The following is a 26503-nucleotide window of genomic DNA, read 5'->3' on the forward strand; positions in this document are numbered from 1 at the left end:
CTGGGACTAGAATGCAAGTCTCAGGGCTCCTGGTGCCAGACTCTAGCCACTTAGCACATATATAGTGCTTTATATTTCTCAAAGCACTGAATGTGTGGTGTGCAGTGGAAATCTTCACATACAAACAGTATTTGTAATATCTATAAAAGAGCAAGACCATGAGAGGAAAAGCAGGTCACACGGAAAGCCCAGAATTTAATTTCGCCTCTGGCCTAGTCTCTTACTGCCCTTTGGGAATCATTATCTTTAAAGCTTGGAGCACCAGAAATAAGTGACCTGCTAACCCCTGATTGTAGGTTCTGCAGCAGGCCTGCTGTGACTCTTGTAAAACTTCTTGCTTGCTTGCTTGCCTGCCAGTTCAGTTAACACAGTGTAGCTGGCTCCTTAATATGCTCTGGCAGGTTTGTGCTGCTGTCGTGCCATTGATGCCTCCATTGTGGGGAGGCCCCACCCGCCCTCGGTAGAGTTAGGCCTTCCACTGGGGTGGTGGTGAGAGATGAACGTCTGACTGAGTTACCCCTCCAGCGTGGCTTGTTCGGTACATGGTGGGCGGTGGAGGTAAATGGCCTGTGTAAATCAGGCTGTAGCATTTGGATACTGAGTCATGCGTGGTTGCCCAGAAAGAGTTGAGGGGGAGGGATTGGCATCTCGGCACTGTCATCCCCATAAAGATTAGACTGAAAATGATTCACACACCTACCCCTTGGCAGGGAAGAATTCTCCTGCCCTGGCTGCGCCCAGCAGGCTCCACAGCTGATCTGAAGACTTGTCCCAGACTCAGAGAACCAAAAACTAATTAGGGGGAAGAGGTCAAGCTTGTAGGTCTCTGTGACTTTTAGGTTGACCAGCTGGTCTCTTCCCAGGTCTTCCAAAGTCCTGGATTCACTCTGCTCATTGAAAGAAATGTGACTCTATCTTTTTACAAATGTTTACTTTAAAACTTAAATCAAAAAAACATATCCGCAAAGCTAAGCTTGTGTTAAGCAACAGAGCTATCAAATCAATATCAAGTCGACAAATTAGTCTCAGTGTTGGATTGAAGTTAAATCATCAAATTAGTTAAATGGTCAAATTAATAAAAAAAAACAAACACCTTCAAATTGTAAAGAGGATTCCAAGGATGTAGCTGCCGGTTTGGTTCTACAATTAAAGGATTTTACCAAAATCATCCAGTCTGGAACTTGGAGCTGGCTAAAGATCTTAATATGGAAACCAAATTATTATCTAATCCAGGGGTCGGCAACCTTTCAGCAGTGGCATGCCAAGTCTTCATTTATTCACTCTAATTTAAGGTTTTGCGTGCCAGTAACACATTTTAATGTTTTTAGAAGGTCTCTTTCTGTAAGTCTATAATAGATAACTAAACTATTGTTGTATGTAAAGTAAATAAGGTTTTAAAAAATGTTTAAGAAGGTTCATTAAAAATTAAATTAAAATGCAGAGGCCCTGGATCGGTGGCCAGGACCAGGGCAGTGAGTGCCACTGAAAATCAGCTCGCGTGCCACCTTCGGCACACATGCCATAGGTTGCCTACCCCTGATCTAAAGGCTGAGCCACAACCTCAGACCCAATTATAAATCTTCCTCTTAGCTTTCCATTTTTGCCTGGTGACTAACCCTTTCCTTCTGCCCTCCTATAACACAGACTAACAAAACACTCTTGATAAACCACAGTTTGACAACCATTAGTTTCTAGAATTACAGGTGACAATCACATTCTAGCGAGTAATTTTATGAGACAATATTTAGAGCTGTTTAACCCTGGGGAACTTTTCTTTCAGATACTTGTCCCATGTGGACTTTCTGGGTGTTCACACACACACACAGCCATGCTTTCACTTGCATACCCTAACAGTGTAAAGGCTGAATAGCTAGGACGTCAGCCAGCTGGTTAAAAACAAAAGACAAAACCAGAAAGAAGAGAGAGTAGCTACTTGAGGGACCAGGGGTTTAGGAGCTGTTGCAGTCTCCTAAACGTTCAGAGTAGGAGCTGGGGCTGCCGTGATGGAGCCAGACAGTGATATGCTGCTGGCACAGCACTTGTCGCTAACAGCCCTCCTTCAGATGCAGGGGCAGACTGATCAAAGGAGTGGGCTGGCCCTTGATGTCATGACTTCCTCTGCCAAACTGAAGGTGGCTGCTCTTGGGGATTTTGGAAGGTCCCTCTTCCCACTAATGACTTGTTGACCTGAAGGCGAGGCATCTTGGCCTTACGGTTTGCGAACTCCACTTACTGTGCCTTGCGACGCCTTCCTCCAAGATCTTTGCACAAATCAGGTACAAGGCTGACACTGGAGCCATGGAACTTGGGCCAGTCAGGTTTGAATGAAGTCATCTGCAGTGAGTATCAGTTTTGGGAATAGGCCACTTAAGGGCAGCAATGACAAAAGTATTTGGAGTTTTGCAGACTGTGGGGACTGGTGTCTGTGACTCCCCTCCAGAAAAATCAAAGTTCCGCACACACAAGACCTGTTTTGAGGTGGCCTTGAGATGACATGATGGGACCAGAAAGTTGGACACCAAAATCCTATAAAAACAGCCGATGTCTCAGGGGGCAGGAGGTTCCCCAACAACCAGTTGCTGGACATTCTGCCAGCAACAAAATTAAAAATAACCTGGAGAAACTTCTGATTGATGCCCTCATTCTCGCAAACAAGACAACGTACCTTTAACAGTTCTAGTTTGGAACTGGGCTATAAGTCAAACTTTTGGAATCTTTCTCTTGGTGGAGAAAAGCGACTTTGAAACCTATTGAGATAAAACCCACTTCAGATAGAACATTTTATAGGTCAGGCTTCCCATAAAAGCTGTAGACTCCAGACCCAGATGATATGCTATTGTTCATTGCGCACAGCCATGCTCTGGAATCTAGTTGGGAAACAAGACAGAACTATACTCTGACAATATTACCTGTCAATAGATTAATTTCCTGCTTCTAAATGAACCCATCCTGAGGCATGGATCATGTACAGAAAACGAGCACTGGCTGAATTTGGGCTAGGAACTTGATCAAGTTCTTGTCCTAGCTTTTTGCACCACCGTGTAAAGTTACACTAGTGGTGGATGATGTTGCAGTTTTGGTTCCTCTCCTTTTGCAGGCTGGATTGGGCATGCTGTACGCAAGGATGTTACGTGAATAGTAAACGATTAATTAACAGACATGGGAGAAGGACAAGTGGTGATGTTTAGGAGAAGGCAGCACTTAATCAGCATCACTGACTACTGCAGAGATGATGGACTAGGACACAGACAGGAGAACTAGGATGGTGTGCGCACTGACTCCGAGGGGCTACAAGGAGTCATGGATTGCTTCTCCTCAGCCTGCTAGGGTGAAGTATAGCATCAGCTGAACATCTAATAGAACCTCTCTTGGGCGACTTTATTCTACCCTTCTCTAGTATTTTCCTTCTCCATCTGCCCTGAAGAAGGCTGGTTAAGATCCTCTCCTCACTGTCCATACCTAATGGGAAGGGAAGTGACAATGGTAAGGGTTGAGCAGGCCAGAAAAGTGACTTCAGAGACCTAGGGAGAGATCAGAAGACCAGTACCAGGCAGGTGGCTTCAGAACTTGTCCTGAGATCTGTTCTGTGAGTCGAGGATTCACCGTAAGCAATAGGGATGTAAATACTATTTAAAAAGTTAAACATGTAAACGATTACAAATATTTCATTTAAATGGTTAACTGATTAAAGGGCCATCTGGGCCTGATCTGGCCAGGCGGCGCTGCTCCGGCCGTGCAGTGCAGCTGGGGCCGATCTAGCCGAGCGGTGCGTCTGGGGCCGATCTGGCCAGGCGGTGCGGCTGGGGCTGCTCCAACTAACACGGGCTACTGGGGTCGGTCGGCCAGCTGTTAACGGTTAAGACAGGTTAACCGGTAAGACTAGTGCTTACCGGTTAACATTTTACATCCCTAGTAAGCAGTTGGGTCAGCCCAGCTGTCTCTTGTCAAACAACAGGGGGTCTGAGAGCAGGATGCAAGCTTGCACCCAAACAACTCAGCTGGTGGGAGCAGTGGTCTCAGCCCCAGCGAGAGGAAAGATCAGCTTACCTGACAACCATATCTGGCTCTCAAGGCTGGCATCTTGCTCCAAAGGAGCAGGGTCAGTCTGTGGTGATGGGGGGGCGGGGTGGAGAAACACAAGGGAAAAGAGACACACAAAGATTTCCTCAGTGAGCAATTGCAGCTGAGCGGGGACAGAAGGGGGAGCTCGCTCCCTACCCGGCTCTGCTCTTTCACTGCTTACTGTGTCCAGCCCCCCCAACTCTCAGGGAAGTGGATGGAAGTCTGTCCCCGCCAGCACATGGCCATACACAGGGCTGCTTTACCAGGAAGCAGGAGAACAGACCCTGGGGGATCCAATCCCTCTCCTGCCAGTGAGTCACAACAGAAGTTGAGTACAAAACTAGCTCCGCTCTGCAGTTGCCAACAAACAGTCTCACTTGTTGAGATTATCAGCGGCTGGGTGAACCAGCACTGCAACAATCCTCTCCTTCAAAAAGGCCGCACAGTCCAACCAGCCTGGGGGAGGTGCCTGCAGTGATGTGCTGGTGTCCTGAGTTGTGGCAACACCCTATCCCTTCCAATTCTGGTCCCAAATTTCATACCAGACATAAAGTACATTTTGGGACCAATGCTGCACCTGAGACCAATAAGAACTTTGTCCTGGACTTCAGTGGGAGCAAGGCTGGACAGGTCCTTTCAGGGTGCTGGAGAAGAGAGCTAATCTCTCTACCTGAGTACCTGGCTGGCCCTCTTCTCGGTAGTGTTGGAGCACCTCACCTCCTAGTCTCTAATTCCTCACAACACCCCTCTCTGGCACAGAAGTGCTTTATCCCCCTGACAGATTAAATGACTTGCCCAAAATCACGCAGGAAGTTTGGTAAATGAGGAACTGAACCTTGGTTTCCTGAGTCATATGCTAGCACCCATCCCACTAGCCCATCCTGCCTTCCAGGCTGCCAGGACTGTGCTATAGGGGTTTGCTTTTGAGCTGGGTCTGAGCCAGCGCCCCTGCTCAGACTCTCCATCTCTCCCATCCTTGGGGGAGTTCCACTCCACTTGTCACACCCAGCCTCTAGCAAATCAAACGTACCCCACCCCACTCTATGCCAACAGTAGGATATGAAACTGGAGCCTCTGCGTTGGCCTCAAGGAACTCACTGGTTTATGAGCTCCTAGGGCCAGGATTAGGTGCCTAAAGAGGCAGCTAGGCTCCTAGTGGGAATTTCAGAACTCCCAGGGCACCTGGCTGCTCACGGAATACAGTGAGGCCTGTCCGTGGTGAACGTAGAGGTCATGCTATACAAAGCTCTCTGGTTCAGTTCGTGGGAGTCACTGTTAACGTTTTGGCTGATGCTGGTTCCGCTGAGTTTGTGGCAGCCTTTAACTCTGAGTCCCTTGCAGACTATCTGCCGTGTCACCAACCCAGGCTCGTCTCAGTTCTGCGTTTACATTAAGGCAGGGGTTCAGTTGGCAAACACTTGCGATATTGCTGCAGCTTGGATGCGGCTTTAAATGCCACAGTAATCCCTAGGGGACATGTCCAAAGTCACGTGGAAAGTCTGGGAGGGCCACTAACATAACCCGGATTCCTGGTCCTGTGCCGTAACCACATGATCATCTGTCGTGTAAAGAAATGCAGTGATTCAGATGAAGGGCTTGAATAGATTCAGTGAATCGCAGTGTAGAAACTGCCCTTTCTCAAGGCCTAGTTGCCATGGTGGTAAAGCACTTATGGCTGGTCCAGGCTAGCGCCGCCTCTGTTGCTAGCAGCAGAGAAGCTGTAGCGATCCTCGAATATCACCAGAACCTGAGTGCAAATATGACCATCGAGTGCTTCACTGTTCTGTGGGGATCCGTCCGGACTAGAGTTTGGGGGCCTCTTTTAACCTGCGTTAACTGACGGCCAGTTAATGAACACGATTGTAAATAGTCTAGTCCTGGCACACATTTGTCTTAGGATACAGCCTAGGGTAAACCATAAACACTCTTGTCCTGGCATAAATGTCTGTGAGTTGGTCAGACTGGCATTGACAGTAGGGTTCACTGGCAAGCAGTTGAAACTAGACTGCAAGCTCTGCTCTTGGCTCTACACCAGCGGTTGTCAAACTGAGGGTCAAGACCTCAAAGTAGGTCATGACCTCATTTTAATGGGGTCGCCAGGGCTGGCTTAGACTTGCTGGGACCAAAGCTAAAGCCCCTGCCCGAGGGCTTCAGTCCTGGGCAGCAGGGCTTCGTCTTTGGCCTCCGGGCCTGAGGAAATGGAGTTTTGGTTTGCGCCCTGCTCTGGGGTGACAGGGCTCCATCAGACTCAGGCTTCGTTCCCCTCCTCTGGGGTCCTGTAGTAATTTTTGTTGTCAGAAGGGGGCGATGAAGTTTGAGAACCCCTGCTCTACACAAATCCTGGGTTGAGGAAAGAGAAAGGACTTAGTTCCCCAGCACACCCAAATGACAGGTGGCTTTGGACTTAAAAGGAATTTTTAATTTTGCACAAATTAGAAACAAAATAAAATCTCAAAGCAACGTTGAGTGCAAAAAGTTACAAAAACGGGAAGCCATTTACAGGGCTAGCACTACAGAGCAGTATACAAATACAGGTGCCCCAGTGACACTTATAAAAACGAGAATTAGCTCACAGGACAAACAAGACCAAAAAACCAGGAGCGAACACAAGTAAAAGCCATCTGGTGTATGCAGCACGTGAGCAGTTAGATTTCTGGGTCCTTGGAACAGGCAGATGTGCAAAACTGGGCATGTCCTACTCAAGGACAATCTGTTAATATGTTGCTACTAAAATAATGGATTAAATACACTTGATTCTGGAAAAAGGTCACGCCCTATGTCCAGGAGGGCAGTTATTAAATATAAATTAAGGCATCTGTGTTCACCTGTTAACTGGCCAGACTGCATTCCCCACACTCTTCACGCCTCAGACCTCACATATGGTCTGTAAATCCCCCACCCCAGCCCCTCAGCAGATGTCCGTCAGCCCCAGCCACTGAAATCAGAGGGGCTATGCTGACTCAAACCAGTTGGGAATCTGTCCCATCGGTGTCTATATTTAGTCTACGTTGCCTCTCCCAGGACATAGAGATATTTGCTTATCTCCATGCTGGCTTTCACTCAAGTAGCTGTTAGGGAGGGAGCGTGCGAGCATGTGTGTGTGTAACACGCCTGATCAGAGCAGCGTAATCTCACTGGGAGGGAGGGTAAGTCTCTTCTCGCGAGCGTACAACAGACTTTCCATGTGGGTGGCGATCACGCAGCACAACTCTAGGCCCTAAAGAGGGAAGGGAAGGAATGCAGCATTACAGCATTTTAACTCGGGTTCCCCCGTGCTGAAATTTTGTTGTGTGGCGTCCAGTCTCGCAGTGGCGAAAGCCGAATGCCAAACCCTCAGCATACACCTCCCAAGTACCTGCGCCCAGTAAAGCAGGAGCCTCTGCTGCCTTTGGGCTCACTGTTTTGTTGCATTGGAATGAAAATGGTGCCTGCCTGCAGGGGCACAATGCTGTGTGAGCCAGTTGTACTCACAGGGCCCAATCCTGAGAGCTGCTGACCGCCTTCTGCCAGGTGCTGAGCGCCACCCACGCCTACTGTTGTTGCTGGGAGCACTTCCCAGGCCTGAGCCTGTAATGGTTACCAATACCCGGCTTCTCCGATTTTCTGCTTCTCTCCCTGCTGGTCCTTCCCTCTAGTTACTGTTCTGCTGTGGCCTCCCATTGGCATTTGATTGGACTCTCTGTGAAACGCCCTCAAACCGCTGGCCTGGAGGTGCCCTTTGCCCAACCATCACAATAGGCAGCACCAGAGCAGCCCCTGCTTCTCCCACGTCCCCCATATCTGGCAGTGCCACTGAGCTACAAAATTCCAAGCAGTTAATGTAACACGGCCCTGGTCACGCAGGGCATTGAGCAGCTCCGAACACTGGTAGCGAGACCATCGGAAAGGTGTAATAACGAGCCCCAGTTTTCTTCCCTCTCAGTCCTGGGCTTTAAACCATGAGGCCACCTTCCCCTCTGCATCCTGGAGAGAGGAACAGAAATTGCTCCTTGCAGGAGTCGAGCAGCAATAAAAACCTGTAGATGATTTACTGGGTCCTCATGTTGCAGTTAAAAGGAGAATGCAATGGTGCATTAGACTTTGGACATGCTGGGCCAGCTGGGCATCTGGCAGAGTCAGGATTTCATTGGGTTTTAGACTCGATACGTCTAGATTGCAATTGGGGGCTCTGACTGCAGCCTGGGATAACTTTAATCTAGCCAGCTTGAGTAACACCAGCAGCGAAGCCGCAGCAGCCTGGGTGGCACAACCCCGCCCAAGTCTGTGGGTAGATACTTGAGCAAGTAGTCCATGCTGGAGTCTGTGTCGTCACAGCTTCACTGCTGTTGTTTCTCAAGCTGGCTTTGATCAAAGCTACCATACAGGCTGCAATCCCACCTCTAACTGCAGCACAGATGCACCCTGAGTTTTTTTCACTTGGATTCCCTTGTATTTAAGCAGCTGCCTCCATGCGCAGGTTGTCCAAGCAAGTTAGGCAGGGAAAAAGCAAACCTTGTGATGAGGAAATCCTTGCAATGATGTGCTTAGTTTGTGTGCAGCGATACCGGGACTGCATGTGAAAAGTGGGTAACTGCACATGCAGAGCAGCGTGCTGAGCACAAACACACACTCATTGCATGTGCTGCTGCACACCTAACTTGTCTGAAGATGTCTCTTAGTTTGCCGATGCGGAGTATGTGGTGTGGAAGCACTTTTGTGCGGGAAGAGACAGGCTGGGGAAGGTGCTGGCTTTACTGTATTTCTGTACCCTCACCAAACACAACCCATGAGCATTCTCTCTGGGAGGCAGCGGCTACCTACCATCTGAAGGTTTAGCTTCAGAGATCCAGGTGAAGAAGCCAGAAGGAGACAGTAGGAAGAGAAGCGACAAGGAGAGAATTAAGGGGGCTGTGGAGGGGATGAGTCACATGGAGCATCCTCTGGGGGGGTATTGTCCTGAAGAGATACAGGCGCCCTGCCTGCATTCCCTGCCCTGAGCCTCACCCTGGTGGGGTTCGGTGCTCCCCCAACCCACTGGCCGGGGACACTGCTGTCTTTACTGTGTTGTAATACAGGGGCTCAGGGTGTCTCACAAGTGCAGTGCACAGGGCCCATGTTGCCCATCTCATCTGTGGGGAGGGGGTAAGCTAGCTCCACACCCTTCACTCCCTGCTCCCAGAGGCCACAGAAACCCTCCCTGGTGCTTTGTGCGGTGGGGTAAGGTGGGATGGGCTCCTGGGATCCTGCCCCCTGCAGAGGGGAACCGGGAAGGCTAGCTGCATCCTGCCAGCCCCATGGCTGGGGAGCAGGGCCTCGGCAGTGCCATTCGACCCACAAATCCCCGGGAAGCCAACAATCAGGAGTCACATTACAGTCTAAGAGCCTAAATGGCCATGCAAATTCAGGGGAGGTGGTAACACCGTGGGAGCCTTCGCCATGGCCCTCCCATGCCCTAAGCACATCCTGGCATTACCCTGCGCCAGGCCTTGAATCTAGGCAGGGCCGAGGGGTTTAAAGAGGGGGAAAGGCAAGCTACTTAACTGCACTCCGTACCTGCTCCAGCTGCAGCTGCGTCATCCTCTGTGACATCAAGTCTCCCAGCATGATCTCCACATAGGGGTAGCTGGAGCCAGCTGTGGACCGCTGGGTCCTCGTGGACTGAATCTCCTTCAGCGAGAACTTCACAATCACCTCCTGGGGATGGATGCGCAGCTCCTTCATACGTGCGCCCCACCAGAGACCCGGCCCCAATGTATGGACTGCGAGCTCCTTCCTACCAGTTCATCCCATCCTTCCTGGCTACTGTCATTTATCATTCGCACTGCAATCCTGCCTAGGAGCCCAAGCCATGGACCAGGACTCCTCTGTGCTAGATGCTGTACAACCCCAGAAACACAGGACAGCCCCTGCCCCAAAGAGATTCCAATCTAAGCACAGGACAGGAAACAAAGGATGGATACAGACAGAGGGACGGGGGAGCACAAGCCATCCCTGCCTTGGGCCCCCTGAATAATACAACTCCATTAGTCTTTGGAAAAATTGCCGTATATCATGAGGCAATAGCTTTGCACTGAAAGGCAGACGAGAATGGGGTGGGCAATCTATGTACCAGACATCCGCCCTTTCTGGGCCACTGGGGTTAGCCCTCTAGCCTGGTCCAATGCCCAGGGTCACAGCGACAGCAGAACTAAGCTATCACCTGAATCCAGTGCACAACAGAGTGAAGGCTCATGTGTCTAACACGTGGGTCACTGCCGTATTATGAGGCAAACAGCTGAGCCCAGGGGAGGGGAGGGGGCCTCTCTGCGATGTACTAGAGCACACGGCCCCGCTCCCAACCTGCATGATGCCAGTCCCGATGGGTTCCACTCTCGGATCCAGCCCTCCCAGGGCAGATGTCACCCGGCAGCCAATGGGCCTGGCCGACATGCTTCTGTCCTTTCCTGATGGACTCCCAGCAGGCCTTGACCAAACCTGCAGGAGCAGGGGCAGTTTGGCTCTTTCCAGGCCCAGTGAGCTCTCCTGGAGCCTCACCATGCTGGCAGGTAGCTCTCTGAGCCAGAGCCAGCCCACACGTAGACCAGGCCCCGGTTGCAACTGTGCCCTGCACATCAGGAGCAAGCACCTCCTGGAGGGACCGGGTGAGCGGCTGGCCTGCTGCCCCCCACACCTACGTGGGTGTCCTTGTGGAGGAAGTGGAGGCCGTTCTGGTTGACGGCCAGGATGCACGGCGAAACGATGGCGTTGTTACTGCAGCTCTGGATGTAGAAGAAGGAAGAGCCGAACATGGCGAAGGCGCTCAGGAGCCCTGCGGAGACGACATGCAGTCAGCAAAACCAGGGACCTGCCCAGAACCCGACCCTGGTGCTGAGCCACGATGATCAGCTGGGACATACCCACAAGGGAAAGGGTGGTCCCCACCAGGACAGGGAGATCCTCCCCATTGGGCCAGGTGGTAGCACTGCCACTGCCCAGTAGGGGGAGGCAGCATTCGGTCCTGCCGCCCTGCTGGTGGAAGCTGCTAAGGGAGGGAGATGATCCATCATTGCATCTGGCCACATCCCCTTCTAAACAGCCCTGCCCCCTCTGGGCTCCCGCGTGCCCCCAGCGGAGGGGGAAGGTTGTCTCCCACGAGGCTCTTCGTGTGGGTTTATGCCGGGAGAGGCCAGGGCCTAGCCATGGAGAGTCAGGGGGGATAACTGGGCTCCTTGAGCCTGCTGGATGGGGGGGGTGGGGGGGCATGGCCGGGGGACTCTAACTCGCCCTTCCCTCGACATGCCAGGTACCCAGCACAGCACACACTTCCAGAGCAAGAGCCCTTCCTGCTTCCTCCCTACCCTCTGCCACTGGCTTGGGAATCGGCCTGGGCAGCAACATTTTGCATTGCTGATGAATGAACAGAAGCCAGGATGCCCAAGGCAGCACTGAGGACATGGCAAGTGCCTGCTGGGGGTGGGGAAGCACTGCCGAGACCCACCCAGAGCTGTGACTGCAAAGGCCCTCAACATCAGGGCAGCACTCAGCTGTTTCCGCTCCTGGCCCTGTCCCATCTTTGACCACGTTCCCCTCTGATCTAAACACGCTCCCCCAATCCCCAGCTCGGCCGACTCCCAGCAGCGGCTCCCTTGCGAGCTTGCCCCCAGTCCTGGTGAAAGGAAGGCTTACCTAGGAACTGAGCTCTGGCCTGGTGGGCGCTCAGGGCCTGGACCTGCGGCATATGCTGCAGCACTGCGTTGAGCCACGACTGAGCCTTCAGTGCTTGGCAGAACTGGGGCGGGACGTAGCCCTGCACCTCGCGGCTGGGGGGGAGAGACCCAGGGAAAGATCATAGCCAGCCCCAGGCAAACGCCTCCCTGCCCATGTCGCAGGATAGAAAGCTCACTGCGGGAGAGTGCTACCCACCCATCCCTCAGCTCGGGGTACGTGCTGAGCACCGGAGCAGCAGAGAACCAGGGGGTGGGAGGACAAAGACCCCTCCTTGAGTAATAGCAGCCAGAGCTCAGCCCTCAGGAGAGCTCCTTACTGGCAAGTCCCATGGTGTCTTGCTGAAGTGGGGAGTCCCTCATCCCTGAATCGGTCTCACACAGTGACGGGGGAACTCCCCACCACACTCCTAATGCAACACATTCATCACGGGTATTGTCCAGCCTCAGTCCCGTCCCCCCTCCCCCCCCGCAAGCTGGAGCTCTGCCTCCATTAAATAACAAAACCGTACAGCAGGAGTGTGCTTCTGAGCATAGGTCCCCATCCTGCAAAGACCCACACACATGCTTAGCTTTATGAAACCAGTTAAATCACATGCAAAAGTCTTTGAGGGATTGGGGCCTCCTTCCTGAGCAGGCTGATGAGTGTTTTCCCCTGCAGGACTCCTGCCCTTCCCACTAGCTGCCTCTTGCAGCAGAGCAGATCTGCTCCTCAGTGGCACTAATGAGACTCACCTGGTCTGGTTACCAGGGAGAGTCAGCAGAACAGCTCTGCACCTCCATGCAGGGTCCTACAGCTTGACATCCAGAGATAAGCACATATATACTGAGTTCAGGCTGAATATGTTGCAAACCTAGGCCCAGATCCTGCAAGCTGATCTGTGTAGATGGAGCCTGGCACCTGATGTCAGTGGGGCTCTGCAAGGGCATACCCACATGTATCAGATTGCAGGGCCACCGCAGCTACACACTCAGTTTAATAAGACTGGAGGATTTTGGAATTGATCAACGAGGTCACTGCTACCAGGAAACCCAAGTTCACAAAGCAGCCTTAGGCCAACAGCCCTTCAGTCCTTGGCATTTGGTCTGGAACTGAAGTTCCTACATGAGTTCATCTTTCTTCTCATTTAGGTCTTATGTAAGCGGTAGTAAGTCTCCCACCTCTCCTCTCCCCTCAGGGCAGCAATTCTGCAGGCTCTCTGCACACCTCTAAAAGCTTCACCTTCCAGGAGATTTTTTGTAGTGACTCAAATTCCAGGAATTCCCCAGCCCCCAAGTACATGTGGGATTTAATTCACCGCAACAGGAATAGTTAGTGCTCTGATTTGAGACCGGAATTTTGAATCTTCTCATTCCATGCAACCATTTCTCTGTGCAAGCACAGCTCAGGGGGGATGTCCTGCGCAGACCACTAGACTCGGCTGAGAGGTTGTGTGTGTGTGGATGGGAGGTGGGTTAGGGGCAACACCCAGATAAGACACTGTGCTGACTGCAGTGAAGACAGACTCCGGGGTGGCCTGTCAGGTCATATCGATGCCGATGACACTTAGTCTGTCTATAGCACGCGCCCGCCGAGGACCTGGAGGCACTCTGCAAACAATGGAGCCAAACAGCTCTGGGAGGTGGCAGGACATGTCACATATGTTTTAGAGCAACATTAGGCAGAGAGAGGCTAAGTCACTCGCCCAAGGTCACATGACAAGTAAGCAGCAAAGTGTGGAACAGAACCCAGGAGTTCTGGCTGCTCTGCTCCAGCCACTAGCCGGAGCTCCCTACTCACTAAGGTGCAAACACACCAGGATGGGATACAAGCAGTGATTAGCAGGGCAGCACCCAAGCGCCACCACGCCCAGGCTACCTACACGGTGGGCAGGTACATGCTGTCCTTGGCCCGGTGCTGGAGGGCTGCGAGTTTGGAGACCTGCCGGCACTGCTGTTCGCTGGGTTGCAGGGGAGGTAGGATGTTGAAAAGCCCCTTGAGATAATCAGGCAGGACCTGAAAGAAGATACAGAGCATGCCGGGCGTGCCTTTGTCACACTCTCTCATCAGGAGTCAATGGGAGCTGATCTGGGAGCTGTTGGGCTCCATGGGACGTGCCCAGGAAGCGCACATCCTGGTGTGAATGCATTGACACACATACAGGCAGTCAGATACCATGGAGAGGGCCCCGGCATAACAACACACGATGCAGATTGTGGCAAAGCACGTAACTTTGCATAGACTTCAAAGAGACACGTGGGGGCACAAGTACTGAACAGAGATGCTTTCCTGAATCACGGTCTTGGACTGTGCAGACACACCCACACACCCACTCTTTGGGGGACACACTTTGAAGAGTCAGGGAGGGATGCCCAGGGCAGAGGGGAGCACCTAAGATCTGCAGAGGAACTAGGGGAATTCTGGGACTGGCTGGGCAAGGAAACTGGGACGCAGTGGGGCAAGGAGAAGAACGTGGACCTGTTGGAGGGAAAGGGACATCAGAAGTCTAGCTTGAGGGAAATAGGCATAGAGGCTGCACCCATTAGAGAACACCCCTCCAGAGGCTGGAATGGAACCCAAGATTCCTGAGTCTCACCATTCCTCCACTGTCAGCAAATATCCATGAAACCTTCTGGCTAAGAGTCCCAACCCCCTCTAGTGCTGGTCCATACAGAAGATGACAACCTACTAGTGCTGGACTCCAGTAACTCCATTAGCACACATGGCAGAGGTCTGGGCGATGGATCTAAAGGTTCCAGCCCTGCCGATGACACACCCGGGTGGCAGTATGATGCCACATAATGGAATTGCTGGGTTTTTTCAGTTTGCTTGTCAATAAACCAAGTAAATCACACACAGCAAATGACATTCAAAGAACATTGTTAAGGTTGCCAAGTCAAGCATACAAGTTAGAGAATGCCAGAATCAACAAATAAATACAAAGTACAGTTTAAATAATAAAACACTACTAATAATCTCTAAAAGAAAAAGCAAGTGCCGGAATTAAGGGGGTCTTTGCAGCCTTAATGTGGCTCCTTTGTGCATGCACAGTATGATACAGTTGTTAATTACACGGTCACATCTTATCCTTTCCACAAGCCTCCTGCCTCATTCAATGCCCAGGACGGATCTGCCCCTGGGGATGAGTCAGGGTTGTGTAATGAAGGAGGCTGTTTGTTGAATCCTGATTTATTTGCTGCAGAAGTGAAAAGGTCTGTAGTGACCGAGAAAGGGGACTGCAGGAAGAGAAAGGCGGAACTCACTGTTAAAGCAGTTGAAAGCTGCCTTGGAGAACTGGATTCTACCCCTGCCTCTGCCACAGAATTTCTTTGTGATTCTGGGCAAGTCCCTTAAACCAAACTTTTCAGAGGTGGTCACTGATTGTGTGCACTTCATTTTCTGGGTGCCCAACTTGACACCTGGGGTCTGATTTGCAGAGGTGCTGAGCACTCACAACTGGAGCTGGGCTTTGAACACACAGAGCTAAGGACTCTGAAAAACCAGGGCTTAAGTGTCTCAAATTGGCCACCCAAAATTAGTGGAAATTGTTTACCTTAATCTCTCTGTGCCTCAATTCCCCAACTGTAAAATGGGAATAATACCATCCCCACATCACAGGGATAAAAATAAATCCACTAATGTCTGCGAAGCAATCAGACACTACACTGACCAGCACCAGAGAAAAAAGCCCATGAGGAAATGAATAATTCGGCCTTCAGAGCTGGGTTAGAATAGCATACAGCAGCTAAGGCCTGGGGCTAGCCTCTGAACAACCCAGAAAAACCAAAATATTGAATAGCTGCTCAGTAAGTGAAAACCATCCATCCTGTGCACTAAATGAGGCCGTGTCCTGTGGAAAAAAACAGTACGTGATCAGGTTAGGAAGGACTGTACCATAATGCATGGGCACACGCTGGCTGAATGATGATTGCACACAGGCCACATCATTTCTGGCATTTCCTAACTTTTGGGGGCTTGGCTTTGCAACCTGCCCAATGTTCTCTTAATGCCATTTTTCCAGACCGGCGGGGGGAGGGGGAGGAGGTGTGCTTAGGCAGACAGAAGCTAATCACCTGGCAGTGGAAGCTGGCTGGGACACCGGAGCTAAGCCCACTGCTCTGCCAGAAAGGGGCCAGGGGATCTTTAATGACCGCGAGATTGCTCCTCAGACACCCCTGAGCCCATACTCCACGGAAGGGAGGAGGACAAGGCCCTCCTTAAACTAAGGCAACTGCCCCTCTGGCCCTGGCTGGATCTAAGCTGCTACCTGGTTATAGTGCATGGTGACATACAGCTCATTGTCAAATTTCAGTGGCTGGGTCCAGATGACGCGCCGGTACCAGAACATGTAGCTGTTGTCCACTTGCTCCATCTCCGTGGCCACGTCAAGGATATACTCCCGTCTACTCAAGGGGCGGACATTCTGACCTATGGGGAGCACAGGGGAAAAGTCAGCTGCGTGGCTCTGATTTTAAAGGCTGCTCTGGTTTTGCTCCTTTCCAGTGGGGAAGGGTAAAGCTGGCTGGAGAACTGAATGGCGTATGCAGAGCAGAGATACTGAAGGCAGGAAATCGGATTCATTGCTACTCTTTGATGCTTTGGGTTGTGTCCACACCTACTTAACCCCTGGGAGAACAGCTCCGTTTGTTTAGGATTCAACCACCCAGCCAAGTCGAGAACGCTGCCAGGCCCCATCTCTGAGGCTGTATCTACATGACAGAGCCGGTGTCGGCGTAGCCCTGTCAGCACCTCTTCGCCGGCATTGTCCCTTTGTGAAGGCACAGCGTACGCTGACAGAAGGCGATTGCCCTAACCCTGGCAGACACCACCTCCCCATACATTAGCTATGGCGGCATAGCTGAGTCTACTCTGGGGGGGTTGGTGGCAGGGGGACATGGCTAGCTTGAGTGACATAGCTATGCCGGTGTAAGTTTTACGTGTAGACCAAGCCTCAGTCATCCATCAAAAACCGGGAAGACAAGACTGACCATTCCTGATAGTTCTAAGATAAAAAACAGGCAGAAAAACCCCCATAAAACCCCTTTAAAATAAAAGTCCAGGCCTTCTTTACACGTCGTGCCAAAAGGACACAAGCTGAGTCTGCGTTTCCTTCTGCAGGTTGGCTCTAAATGCTTCAGGATTTGGGGCACTTGGAATCATCCATGGAACTCCTGAAAGCATGTTATAATTCCAGAGTTCAGGAGAGCCCTTACACAGACAGATGGATGTGGGTGTCATAAGCCCCATTTTATAGATGGGGAAACTGAGGCAGGAGGAGGTGAATTGATTTGCCCCAGGTCACAGAACAAGTCAGAGGCAGGGCTAGGATTAGATCCCCTGAGCCTGTGTCACTGGACTGTGCCACCCCATCTCACGGCACAGCCCCCCAGCCAGGGATCAGATCGACTGTGGAGAATCCACATTCAGAGCCCGAGGGCTCCATTTCCAAGAAGAGGCTTCCAACTATCCTCATAAAAAGCAACAGAGAGGGAGTGAGAGGGTTGGTGGGGCTAAGAAGGCGGGTGACATTCCTAGGGTGATGCAGTGCTTTCCCAGAAAGCAGGATATGACTCAGATATGCTATTTCCTGGCAGTTCTGGGCCCATCCACAATACCGTGAACAATTTCCTGGCTTTTCAGCGTTTCAGAAGAAAGTCGAGGCCAATAATCCACCCCCCTCTCCTGGCACTGCCCTGGAAGTTGCAAAAATACCAAGCAGGACACCCCTCAAAGGCAGCATAAGCCCACAGCCAGCGCCAGGGGATGGGATACTCCACTGGGGCAGGGTGAGGTGGAAACCTGCATGGCTGCTGCCTGCACTGTACCCGTCCTGTGCCTAGAAACGCCAGGGCTGTGACTCTGGCACCATTCACCCACCCTGAGCTCCTCTGAGAAAGGACAGCACTTTCCTCCTCCCGTCACTACCTGTGGCTTTCCATCCTCTCTGTGCCTCCAAGCCCAGCAGCTCAGCACGAACACCATCTGGAGAGCCCTGGCACTGCCAGAAGATGCCCAGAAAGAGATATTCTAGGACCACGCTCGTGGCAGGCCTCGCTTGTGCCAGGGAGCATCACTGGGCACTGGATCGACTGGCGATTGCCTCATGTTCCCACTGTCGGGCAGCCACTGGCAGTTAGGAACAAACTACACTGGCACAGAAATGGCCGTCTGGGTCAGTTTGCCCGTTCTTCAGGGAGGCGGTGGGCTCTCAGTGCAGTATTTCACCTCAGCTGGGAATGCACATCACACGGTGCTTAGCCTCTGGACACACAAAGGGCTTAACCAGACAGCGTCAAGATAAAAACATCCCAATCCAGTCAGTGCCTCCTGAGCAGTCTCCCAGGGCAGCAGTTTAACTCGGCGATGAACAGCAGCAATGGCCAGTTCATTAGGCAAGAGACAGCATTGTTCAGCCAACACTCAGGAGCTGAGTGGTGTTTAGCCTGGTGCGAAAGCCTCTTACGCTTGTCTTTTCACACAAGTTATATCAGGAGGCAATGCGGGCTAGTGGGCAGAGTGCTGCACTGGGAATCAGGAGGCCTGGGTAATATTCCCAGCTGACCTGCTGCAGGACAGTGGTCAAGTCACTTGTTTGCTCTGTGCCTCAGTTTCCCCTCTCACCCTCTGCCTGTTTACACTGTAACCTCTGTAGGGCAGGCCTGTCTCTGCCTAGATGCTCGCCCAGCACCTAGCACAATGGGTTAACTGGGATTTATAGGCAATAATACTCAACAGGGCGAGACAGTGAATCCCTCTCCTGTGTTTTGATTCCATACAGGGTTTCATTTCTCTTCTCTTAATGGGGCAGTGTCTTGATCCGAACAATGGCCTGTGCCATTACTCCCCGAAGGAGGGGAGAAGCCAGAGCTCAGAGCCAGGAGGCTGCTGCCCACAGCCAGTCTCTGGAGGCGGGCCATGGAAATCGGGTCAGCCAGGAAGTCCCCCCACAATGCATTTGGGACCTGAGTGCTACCACCTGCTCTGATGCCACCTGCGGGCCTGGGGAAGCCAGACTCCGGTCAGCTCAGGCTGCCTGTCGGTGGGCATGCAATATGGGAATGCCCAATGGCAGATGCAGGTCACTGGGCAGGACTCAGGGGGTGGGATGGGACCACTTTAGAGGAAAAAATGGGGAGAGCCACCTCCTGCCTGCCCCCAAGCCTCACCTCCGTTGGTAACAGCAAAGATGACATATTCGTCAAAGGCCTCGGGCCGATGCAACCCCATTTCATAGCACATCTCCTCGATCACGTCCAGTGCAACCTAGAGAGAGGGGCAAACCACCTGGCTGAGCCCCTCAAAGGCTGGGAAGGAGGCTCTAGTGCTGGCATTGTGCCCCCACCACCATGGTCTCTGCCCAGCACTGCTGGTGGGACTTCCTGGAAGAACACCCCTTCCTGGCTGTCTGACAAAGCCCTGGATGGCCTGATCCCACAAGGTGCTGAGCGCCCCGGTGCCCAGGGTGAGCTAGGCATGCAGGACCAGGCCATGAGGAGGAGCAGCAGGGGTATCTGCGATGGGTTCAGAGACATGGCCAGAAGTTTGGGTGCTTTGCTGCTCCATCCTAGGGCTGGGCCAGCGACCCCATGGGATCTTTCCCCCCTCTCAGGTGAGAGCAGCCATCTCAGCCTGAAGTATGCAAGAACCTGAACATACCTTTGATGGGCAGCCAGGTGCCAGCTGGTTTGGGTTAACTGGGACTCCAAGAAAACGCTCCACTCTGGGCAAACCTTAAACATCAGCCCCACTCCCCTGCCATTATCCCCTTGCGCCCCCTGAACCTACAGACCCTGCAAGCCCCGGCGCTGACCTTTGGAGCCTGGGCCCAGCTGAAGGTGAAACCGATAGCCCTGACACGTCCTATCCCCACCCAAGTGCTGCTGAGCTGAAGGAACAGCTGGCCAGTGCTGCAGCCACCTGGCAGGATTCCACCATGCACTGCGCCAGGGAGAGACGCTGCCTGGAAGCATTGCCTTCCCCCCGTAGCCCCCCAAAGGAAATCAGCGACTTTGGGGAGCTCTCCCTAATGCCGCTGTTGGGGAAGGGCTGAGCTCAGCTCCCATTTGGTGCTCTCTCCGCTCCCACACTCGTCTCCATCACTGCTCTGAGGGAGCATCCTGAGCAGGAGCGGGGGGATCTGGGCAGTGCCGTGCCCCTGTGCTGACGTACCGAGCACGTTTTGATCTTCAGGTGCCTCTCGATCCCTCCCGGCAGGAGAAACAGCTGGCGTTTCGCGCTCCGGCCGGCCTTGGTTGGGGGGTAAAGCACAGAGAAGCAGGAAGGTTTCCGAACCATTAAGCCATCCATCAGCTCCAGAGGCCAGGCTAAAGACCCCAGGCTAGATTCTCCCACATTGGTGCAGGGAGATTTCCTGTGGGGGATCCTATTCTGCCTAGCAGAATCCCCATGCGCTTTCTGTCTGGCTCCAGCACCCCTCTGTTTCCTGCCCTGCGCTGGTAGGTGGGGCTCACACCACTCGGTTAGCCGCCAGGGGCATTTCAGGGAGGCGGGAAGCCGTCCTCACGATGCACTCGCAAGTCCCCAATTTGCAGAAGTGACTCGTGAGCCTAGGGCCCTCTGTTCCCAGGCCCCACTTCCAGAGGGCAGGTGCCCAGCACTGCCTGACAAACAGGCTCCCTGCAGGCCTCTTGAGTCACCAGCCCCTTGGTAAAACCGCGGCCTGATCTGCAGAAGTGCTGAGCTACCCAGGGCTCTGGCTGCAGCCAATGGGAGAGGGCAAGCAGGCCGAGACCATCCCCATCCTTGCAAGTTCCTGTCCATTTCAGCCCCTGCCACCACGGAAAGGCCTCTGCTCTCTTCCCCGCAGCCCTACCATAGGCATCACAGGGGTTACATGCCCTCGCTGCAGCCACCCACAGGTGTAGCCGCCTGCCCAGCCCCGTTCTAGCCCTCCCAGCTGGAAGCAAGGCACAGACAAACAGCATAGGCCATGCAGGGGAGCCCGGAAAGTGGAGCTCCCTGGATGAACTTGGCCTTTGTAAGCCCAGGGAGCTCAAGGGGTACAGTCCCATGCCATCCCCAAGGCGAGCTGTTTGTGACCCAGTCTAGCCCCTCAGAGAGCCCTCTCCCCCTGTGCCCACCTGGTGCACGCTGACACCATAGCAGGGCTCCTGCGCGAGCACTGGACTCACCACCATGGCTTTGAGCTCCAGGCTGCTGGGAAATTGGCGCCGGCCGCCAAACTGGAAGGTCTTCCTGAGGTTCTGCTCGCAGGCCTTGGCAATACCTTAAATGTATGGACACCAGGGTGCCATCAAAGCAGAGCCGGGCCCCAGGCTCAGCGTGGGGTTCCAGGCCTCCACCTCCCCAAATGAGGGGAAGCAGACCAGACCCAGAGCATGGCTTTGGCTCACTACAAAGACACTGGCTAACAGTGAAATTCAGGTCTGGTTCAGAGGGGGAACAACCCCAAAATCGTGAGGTGTTGGGCGGGGGGTATCGTAGCACCTAGCTGTAATCGAAGGTTACGTTTATTTCTAGGGCGGTCGCTTAATCACAGTTAACTCATGCCATTACCTAAAAAAAATTAACTGTAATTAATTGCAGTTTTTCTACATTTTTCAATATATTGTATTCTGTGTTGTAGTCTGTTGGCACAAATACTTCTATGCAAAAATAAATACAGTGAGCACTGCACACTTTGTATTCTGTGTTGTAATTGAAATCAATATATTTGAAAATGTAGAAAGCATCCAAAAATATTTAAATAAATGGTATGGTATTCATTTTAACAGTGCGATTAATCATGCGATTAATTTTTTTAATCGCTTGACAGCCCAGTTTATTTCATTTCCTGTCCCCACTTTTTCCCCCTTCCCCTCCCCTATTTGCCTGGCATGTTGCCTCAGGCACAGCAGAGGCTCTGGTGCTCTGACTACCATTGTACTGCAGTAGCATCTAGTGGCCCCGATTAGGGATCAGGCCCCATTGTGCTAGGAGCTGTACACACAAGTATAATGACAAGACAGCCCCTGCCCTACGGGCCATGCAGCCAGCTAGTCCTGCAGCGCTGCCTGCACTGCTACATAGAACAGGTTCGGCTCAGGGTGTGAGCATAACCCGATCGGTCTCAGTCCTCACCCTGGCACCAGTGGGCCCTGCCCTCCCAGCCGCTCCTGGATGCAGAGCCTGTGGGAGGAGGTCCCATTAACGGCAGCTGAAGCGGGTCTGGCCGGGAGCCAGGTTGGGGCAATCTATCACTGCAGATAATTCTCCTCCCCGAGAGCCATTTAAACAGCTGTAAGCCTGGAGTGTTTAATGAGGAAATAAGTGGTGGCTGGGCTCGGGAATCAGGGGCTGGCTGATAATGGCTTCACAGATGGGCAGCACTGCCATTTATTAATGGCTCTAGGACAGGCCTGGGCAAGCCAGCCTGGCGCTGTTTCCAAAAAGGGAGCTGCCAGGATTTCTGAGGCTGTGTGTAAATGCTGCTAATTCCCCATCCTCACAGCCCCGCTCCTCTGGGCTGGACAAACGCCATGATCCCTAGACTCCGCCAGTCACAGGGAACAGCCTTCACCTGCTCTTCAGCAAGGCTTCTCGGCCACATGGCCAGGGCTCACCTCTGCATGTCAGATACTAGTGGGGAACGGGGGGAGAGTGGGATTCCAAAGAGATGGGCCAGACCAGAGCCAGGGACAAGACTGGGATACTGAGCCTTTGCCGGCTAGGCTGCTACCAGCAGTGACTGAAAGCTGGTGCCGTCTGAGGGCTGCTTGGGGGGGCCACCCCAGGAGAAACAAGTGAGTGGGGCTCAGTTGTAAAAGACAAGTGTCCACAGCCCCATGGCCCAGTGGTTCGGCATTAGCCATCTGGCCCTGGGGCATGTCAGGTTTTGTCTGACCTAGAATGCCAAGTGCGGAGAGCAGGTGCAGCTTTGTGTCCGGCACTGACAGCAAACCAGCGTTCAGACTCATTCCCGATGCAGCAGTAGGACTGGGGCAGCACCTGCTGCACTGTGCAGGCCACTATGATCCAAGTGATTCAATAAGAGAAGCCAGCCTGAGATTCCCCCTCTCGCCAGGGGGGAAATTGAGGCACAGGGAGGGGACGTGCCTTGCCCAAGGTCGACGGGGAGTTTGGTGTCAAGAGCTGGGTCTGGAATTCCAGAGTTCCTAGCCCTCAGGTTTGGCCTTAGGCCATGCCCCTTGTACAGGGCTGAGCCGGGAGGGTCCCTCTAACCCTCTGCCCCCACCCTCGTCTCTGCTATTCAGAGGAAAGGGCCTCAGCGAACATTCCTGACGCGCCCTGTCCCTCCCTGTGATTCTATTGGCTTTGTCCTGCTTCCGCTTCTCTTCCCATTTGGCAGGTGCCTGGTTCCAGGGTGCAATAAGTGCCTGCCCTGCTCCTTTGAAGCATGTTCGCTGCTATGGAAACTGATGTGGTGGTGACGGAGCATATTTCCAGGCAGTGTCGTCCTGGCTGGGACAGCAGCTGAGCTTGTGACATCCAGCAGACAGAGGGGTTGGGTGCAGGGTTTACACTGAGCCTTGGCACACAAGAGGTGGCCTGATGGCTTCCAGGAGCAGGTCCGTGGTATCAAACACAAACGGCACAACCAGGGACACAACCCAGGGCGTGGGGCAGGGCGATCTAATGGAGTCTGGAAATCCCGGTGTGACCATGGGTGAATTGCTCCCCTGGTCTGTACCTCACCTTCCCTGTCTGTAAAGGGGAGTGATGATACCTGACCTTCACCTTCAGCCTCCTCTCAGCTTATCCGGGTAGGGGCTCAAGGGCTGAGAGCTGCAGGCAGGCCCACAGGCCAAGCACTGCCTCGCTATCCACCACCAGCCCTGGGGCTGTGTGGGAGGCCCCCACTGCTGACCCAAAGCGCCCCCCCCCCCCGGGGTCCTGCTCTGCTCCCCAGGGAGGGAGGGTGGGTACCTTGACGTAGGTACCAATGACATAGGGAAGGAAAGGAGAGAGGTTCTGGAGGCCAAATTTAGGCTGTTAGGTAAGAGATTGAAGTTCAGGACCTCCACGGTAGCGTTCTCTGAAATGCTTCCAGTTCCATGTGCTGGGCCAGTTAGCCAGGCAGAATGCAGGGTCTCAATGCGTGGATGAGATGATGGTGTAGGGAGGAGGGGTTTAGATTTATTAGGAACTGGGGAAACTTTTGGGAAAGGGGGAGCCTATACAGGAAGGATGGGCTCCACCTAAACCAAAATGGAACCTGATTGCTGGTGCTTAAAATTAAAATGGTCGTAGAGCAGTTTTTAAACTAGGGCTGTGGGAAAGTCGACAGGTGCAGAGCAGCACGTGGTTCGGACCTCCCTTAGGAGAGGATCTATAAATGTCCTAATGAGGAGGAGAGGATGGGAGATGATAAAATACAGGTAAGATCTGATAAGAACAGGCCCCCATGCCAGTCCAGGTTGGGGTTCCTGGCTTTGCAGATCAAGCGTCCTACCTTGGAACTGCGTCCCAGGGCTCCTGCAGGTCTCCTGGAGGTGCCACAGCAGGTAGGGCTTCAGGACCTCGGAGCACTTGTAGTAGGCAGTCAGGATATAGAGCAGCCGCCATCCCTTCTGACAGCTGTCCCTGTTCAAGCCACGGGGCAGGGTGGGGGGAAGAGGTCTCAGAGCGGGAGAGGCCCAGGCTGCTCAGCACAGCTTCGGCCCCAGAAAGTCTTTGGGACAGGCCTGGAACCTGTGCCCCATACTCCCTTCCATGCCAGGCCTCCAAGTAGGTGGGTGGGACCCTGCCCAATCAGCTCTGGTATGTGGGGAGAGCGGGAGAAGGCGAGGAACAGGAATTGGAGGAGTAAAAAGGAGACGCAAGGGAGGAGGAGAGAGCCGAGGGGAAGGGGAGAGAGCAGAGGCCCGGAGTGGTGCTGTAATGTGGAGGGGGGTGGCAGGATGGGAGGGATCTCCAGCGGCCAAGGAAGGCTCTCCCAGCTGCCGGGGTGGCTAGGATGGCAGGAGCCATATTGACCCATCCAGGCCCATCGTGCCACAGTGACACTATCAGCCAGTCCCAACTCGACTGGGGGGTGCAGGAGGCTCCCTGGGATTCTCCCCCCAGACCCTGCACTGAGGAGGCCACACAGCCCAGGCCAGTGAGGGGAGAACGGGGTGGGGCTGCCGCGCTAGAAGGCCCACTGGGGCCCCACACCATGGGAAGGGGAGGGACTTGCTCACATCTTGGGGCTGGTGTTGTCTGTGGTCTGCTTGACGATCTGGCAATACACTTCATCCCTCATGACCTCCTGGTCAGCACACAGCTGGAGACAGAAAGGCACCGTTGGGGGTCACTGCCCTGGTGCTGGGGAGCCCCCTGCCCCTTCAGCTGTTCCCCGCACCCCCACCATGCTGGCCGCCATCTCCTCCCCCACCCCCGCTGTGTTGGAGGGGTGCAGTTTGCAGGCTGCTCCTGGGGCCTCTCCAGGGCCATGTGGCTAGTTCCCTCGCTGGCCAATATGCAGCCGTCTGCTCCCACCTTCAGCCTCCTCCCCGCTTAGCTGCAGACTGCGGGGCAGGGGCTCGGGCTGGGAGCTGCAGGCAGGCCCACGAGCTGAGCGCTGCCCTCGCTACCCACCACCAGCCCTGGGGCTGTGGGGCAGGGCCACCCCACTAACCCAGAGAGCCCCCCGGGGCTCCTGCTCTGCTCCCCAGGGAGGGAGGTACCTTGAGCACAGCACAGACGACGTCCAGCTCCGTCTGCCCCTTGAGAGGCCAGTCGCCCATGAACTTCATTACGGCTGGGGATGACAAACCAACGCACGATGACAGGCTCCGCCTCCCCTCGCCCCGAGCAGGGGGTGGCTTTCCCGGTTCTGGACCCGCTGGGTCGGTCCTGTGACCCGCAGGAGAGCAGGTCGCAGTGCCCCAGATGGGGGGAGGGGCTGAGGGGTTCACAGCACCCCCACACCAGTGCGGGACGAGGATGGTCAAATGAAACCCAGAGCCACCAAACCTCCTGGCTCTCTTCCAGTGGGCTCTCCCTCCCCGACCCCAGCGGGATCTCCTTCCCCGGTACCAGCGGGCTCTCTGTCCCCGGCCCCAGCAGGCTCTCCCTCCCTGGCCCCAGTCCCAGGGGCCTCCTGGAGCACTGGCTCCCGGATTCCTAGTTTCTCACTGACTCACTGGTTGCCAGCCCCACGGAAACTGCCAGATCTGGGCCAACAGGCCGGCCTCAGCCCACTCCTGAGTAGGGGCAGCAGAGATTCCAGTGCCCCACCCTGGGGGGAGGTCTTTGAGCTTCACTGCCCCTGCCCCACATGGGGTGTAGTGAGGTGGAGGGCAGGCCGCAGGGCCTCATGTGGGGTGGAGGGGGGCAGAGGGCAGGCCACAGTGCCCCGTGTGAGGCGGAAGGGGCAGAGGGCAGGCTGTGGCACCCCATGTGGGGAGCAGGGGCGGGCAGGTTCACGGGGGTTGAGTTTTCAGCTGGACTCTCACTAACAAACCCAAGGCTTTAGGGCATCCCACGAAACAGGCAAAGGCACAAGTAGGCTGCCCCCTGCTGAGCACGTTGGTCTCAGACGCCCCTGAGCAGCCGACACCAGAGATCAAAGGCAGAAACGAACCCTGCTTCTGTGGGGTTAAACAGCACAAGGGGACAGACCAGGGGAAATAAACTGGCCCAAGACAAATACCAGGGCCCCTCCCACCGTGGTGGCCCAGCGCCTGTTCCTCCAAGCACCCCAGGGAGAAGCAGCACCTCCCACGTACCTTGGAAGGCCTCGACTGCGGCTCTGTTCAGGCAGCTGTCGGTGAATTCGATCAGCGACTCCTGGAGTGGGCACTGGCCGGGGAGA

At 53.9% G+C, this 26503-nt stretch overlaps 1 protein-coding gene across 1 annotated transcript in view; it reads right to left on the reverse strand.

Annotated features, from left to right (window-relative positions):
- Window positions 1-958: 958 nt before the first annotated feature.
- Window positions 959-26503, reverse strand: part of MYO15A (myosin XVA) — a 90159-nt gene continuing 64614 nt past the window's right edge. Inside the window, 13 exon segments of the mRNA XM_075069069.1 lie at window positions 959-7279; window positions 9595-9735; window positions 10716-10849; window positions 11707-11840; window positions 13607-13740; window positions 15992-16152; window positions 18891-18987; window positions 19894-19971; window positions 20877-20971; window positions 24158-24288; window positions 24888-24970; window positions 25374-25447; window positions 26418-26490. Of these exon segments, the coding sequence (XP_074925170.1) occupies window positions 7178-7279; window positions 9595-9735; window positions 10716-10849; window positions 11707-11840; window positions 13607-13740; window positions 15992-16152; window positions 18891-18987; window positions 19894-19971; window positions 20877-20971; window positions 24158-24288; window positions 24888-24970; window positions 25374-25447; window positions 26418-26490 (1437 nt within the window). The 3' untranslated portion in view covers window positions 959-7177.

The sequence above is a fragment of the Chelonoidis abingdonii genome, chromosome 9 (assembly GCF_003597395.2).
Source record: "Chelonoidis abingdonii isolate Lonesome George chromosome 9, CheloAbing_2.0, whole genome shotgun sequence".
Classification (NCBI taxonomy): domain Eukaryota; kingdom Metazoa; phylum Chordata; order Testudines; family Testudinidae; genus Chelonoidis; species Chelonoidis abingdonii.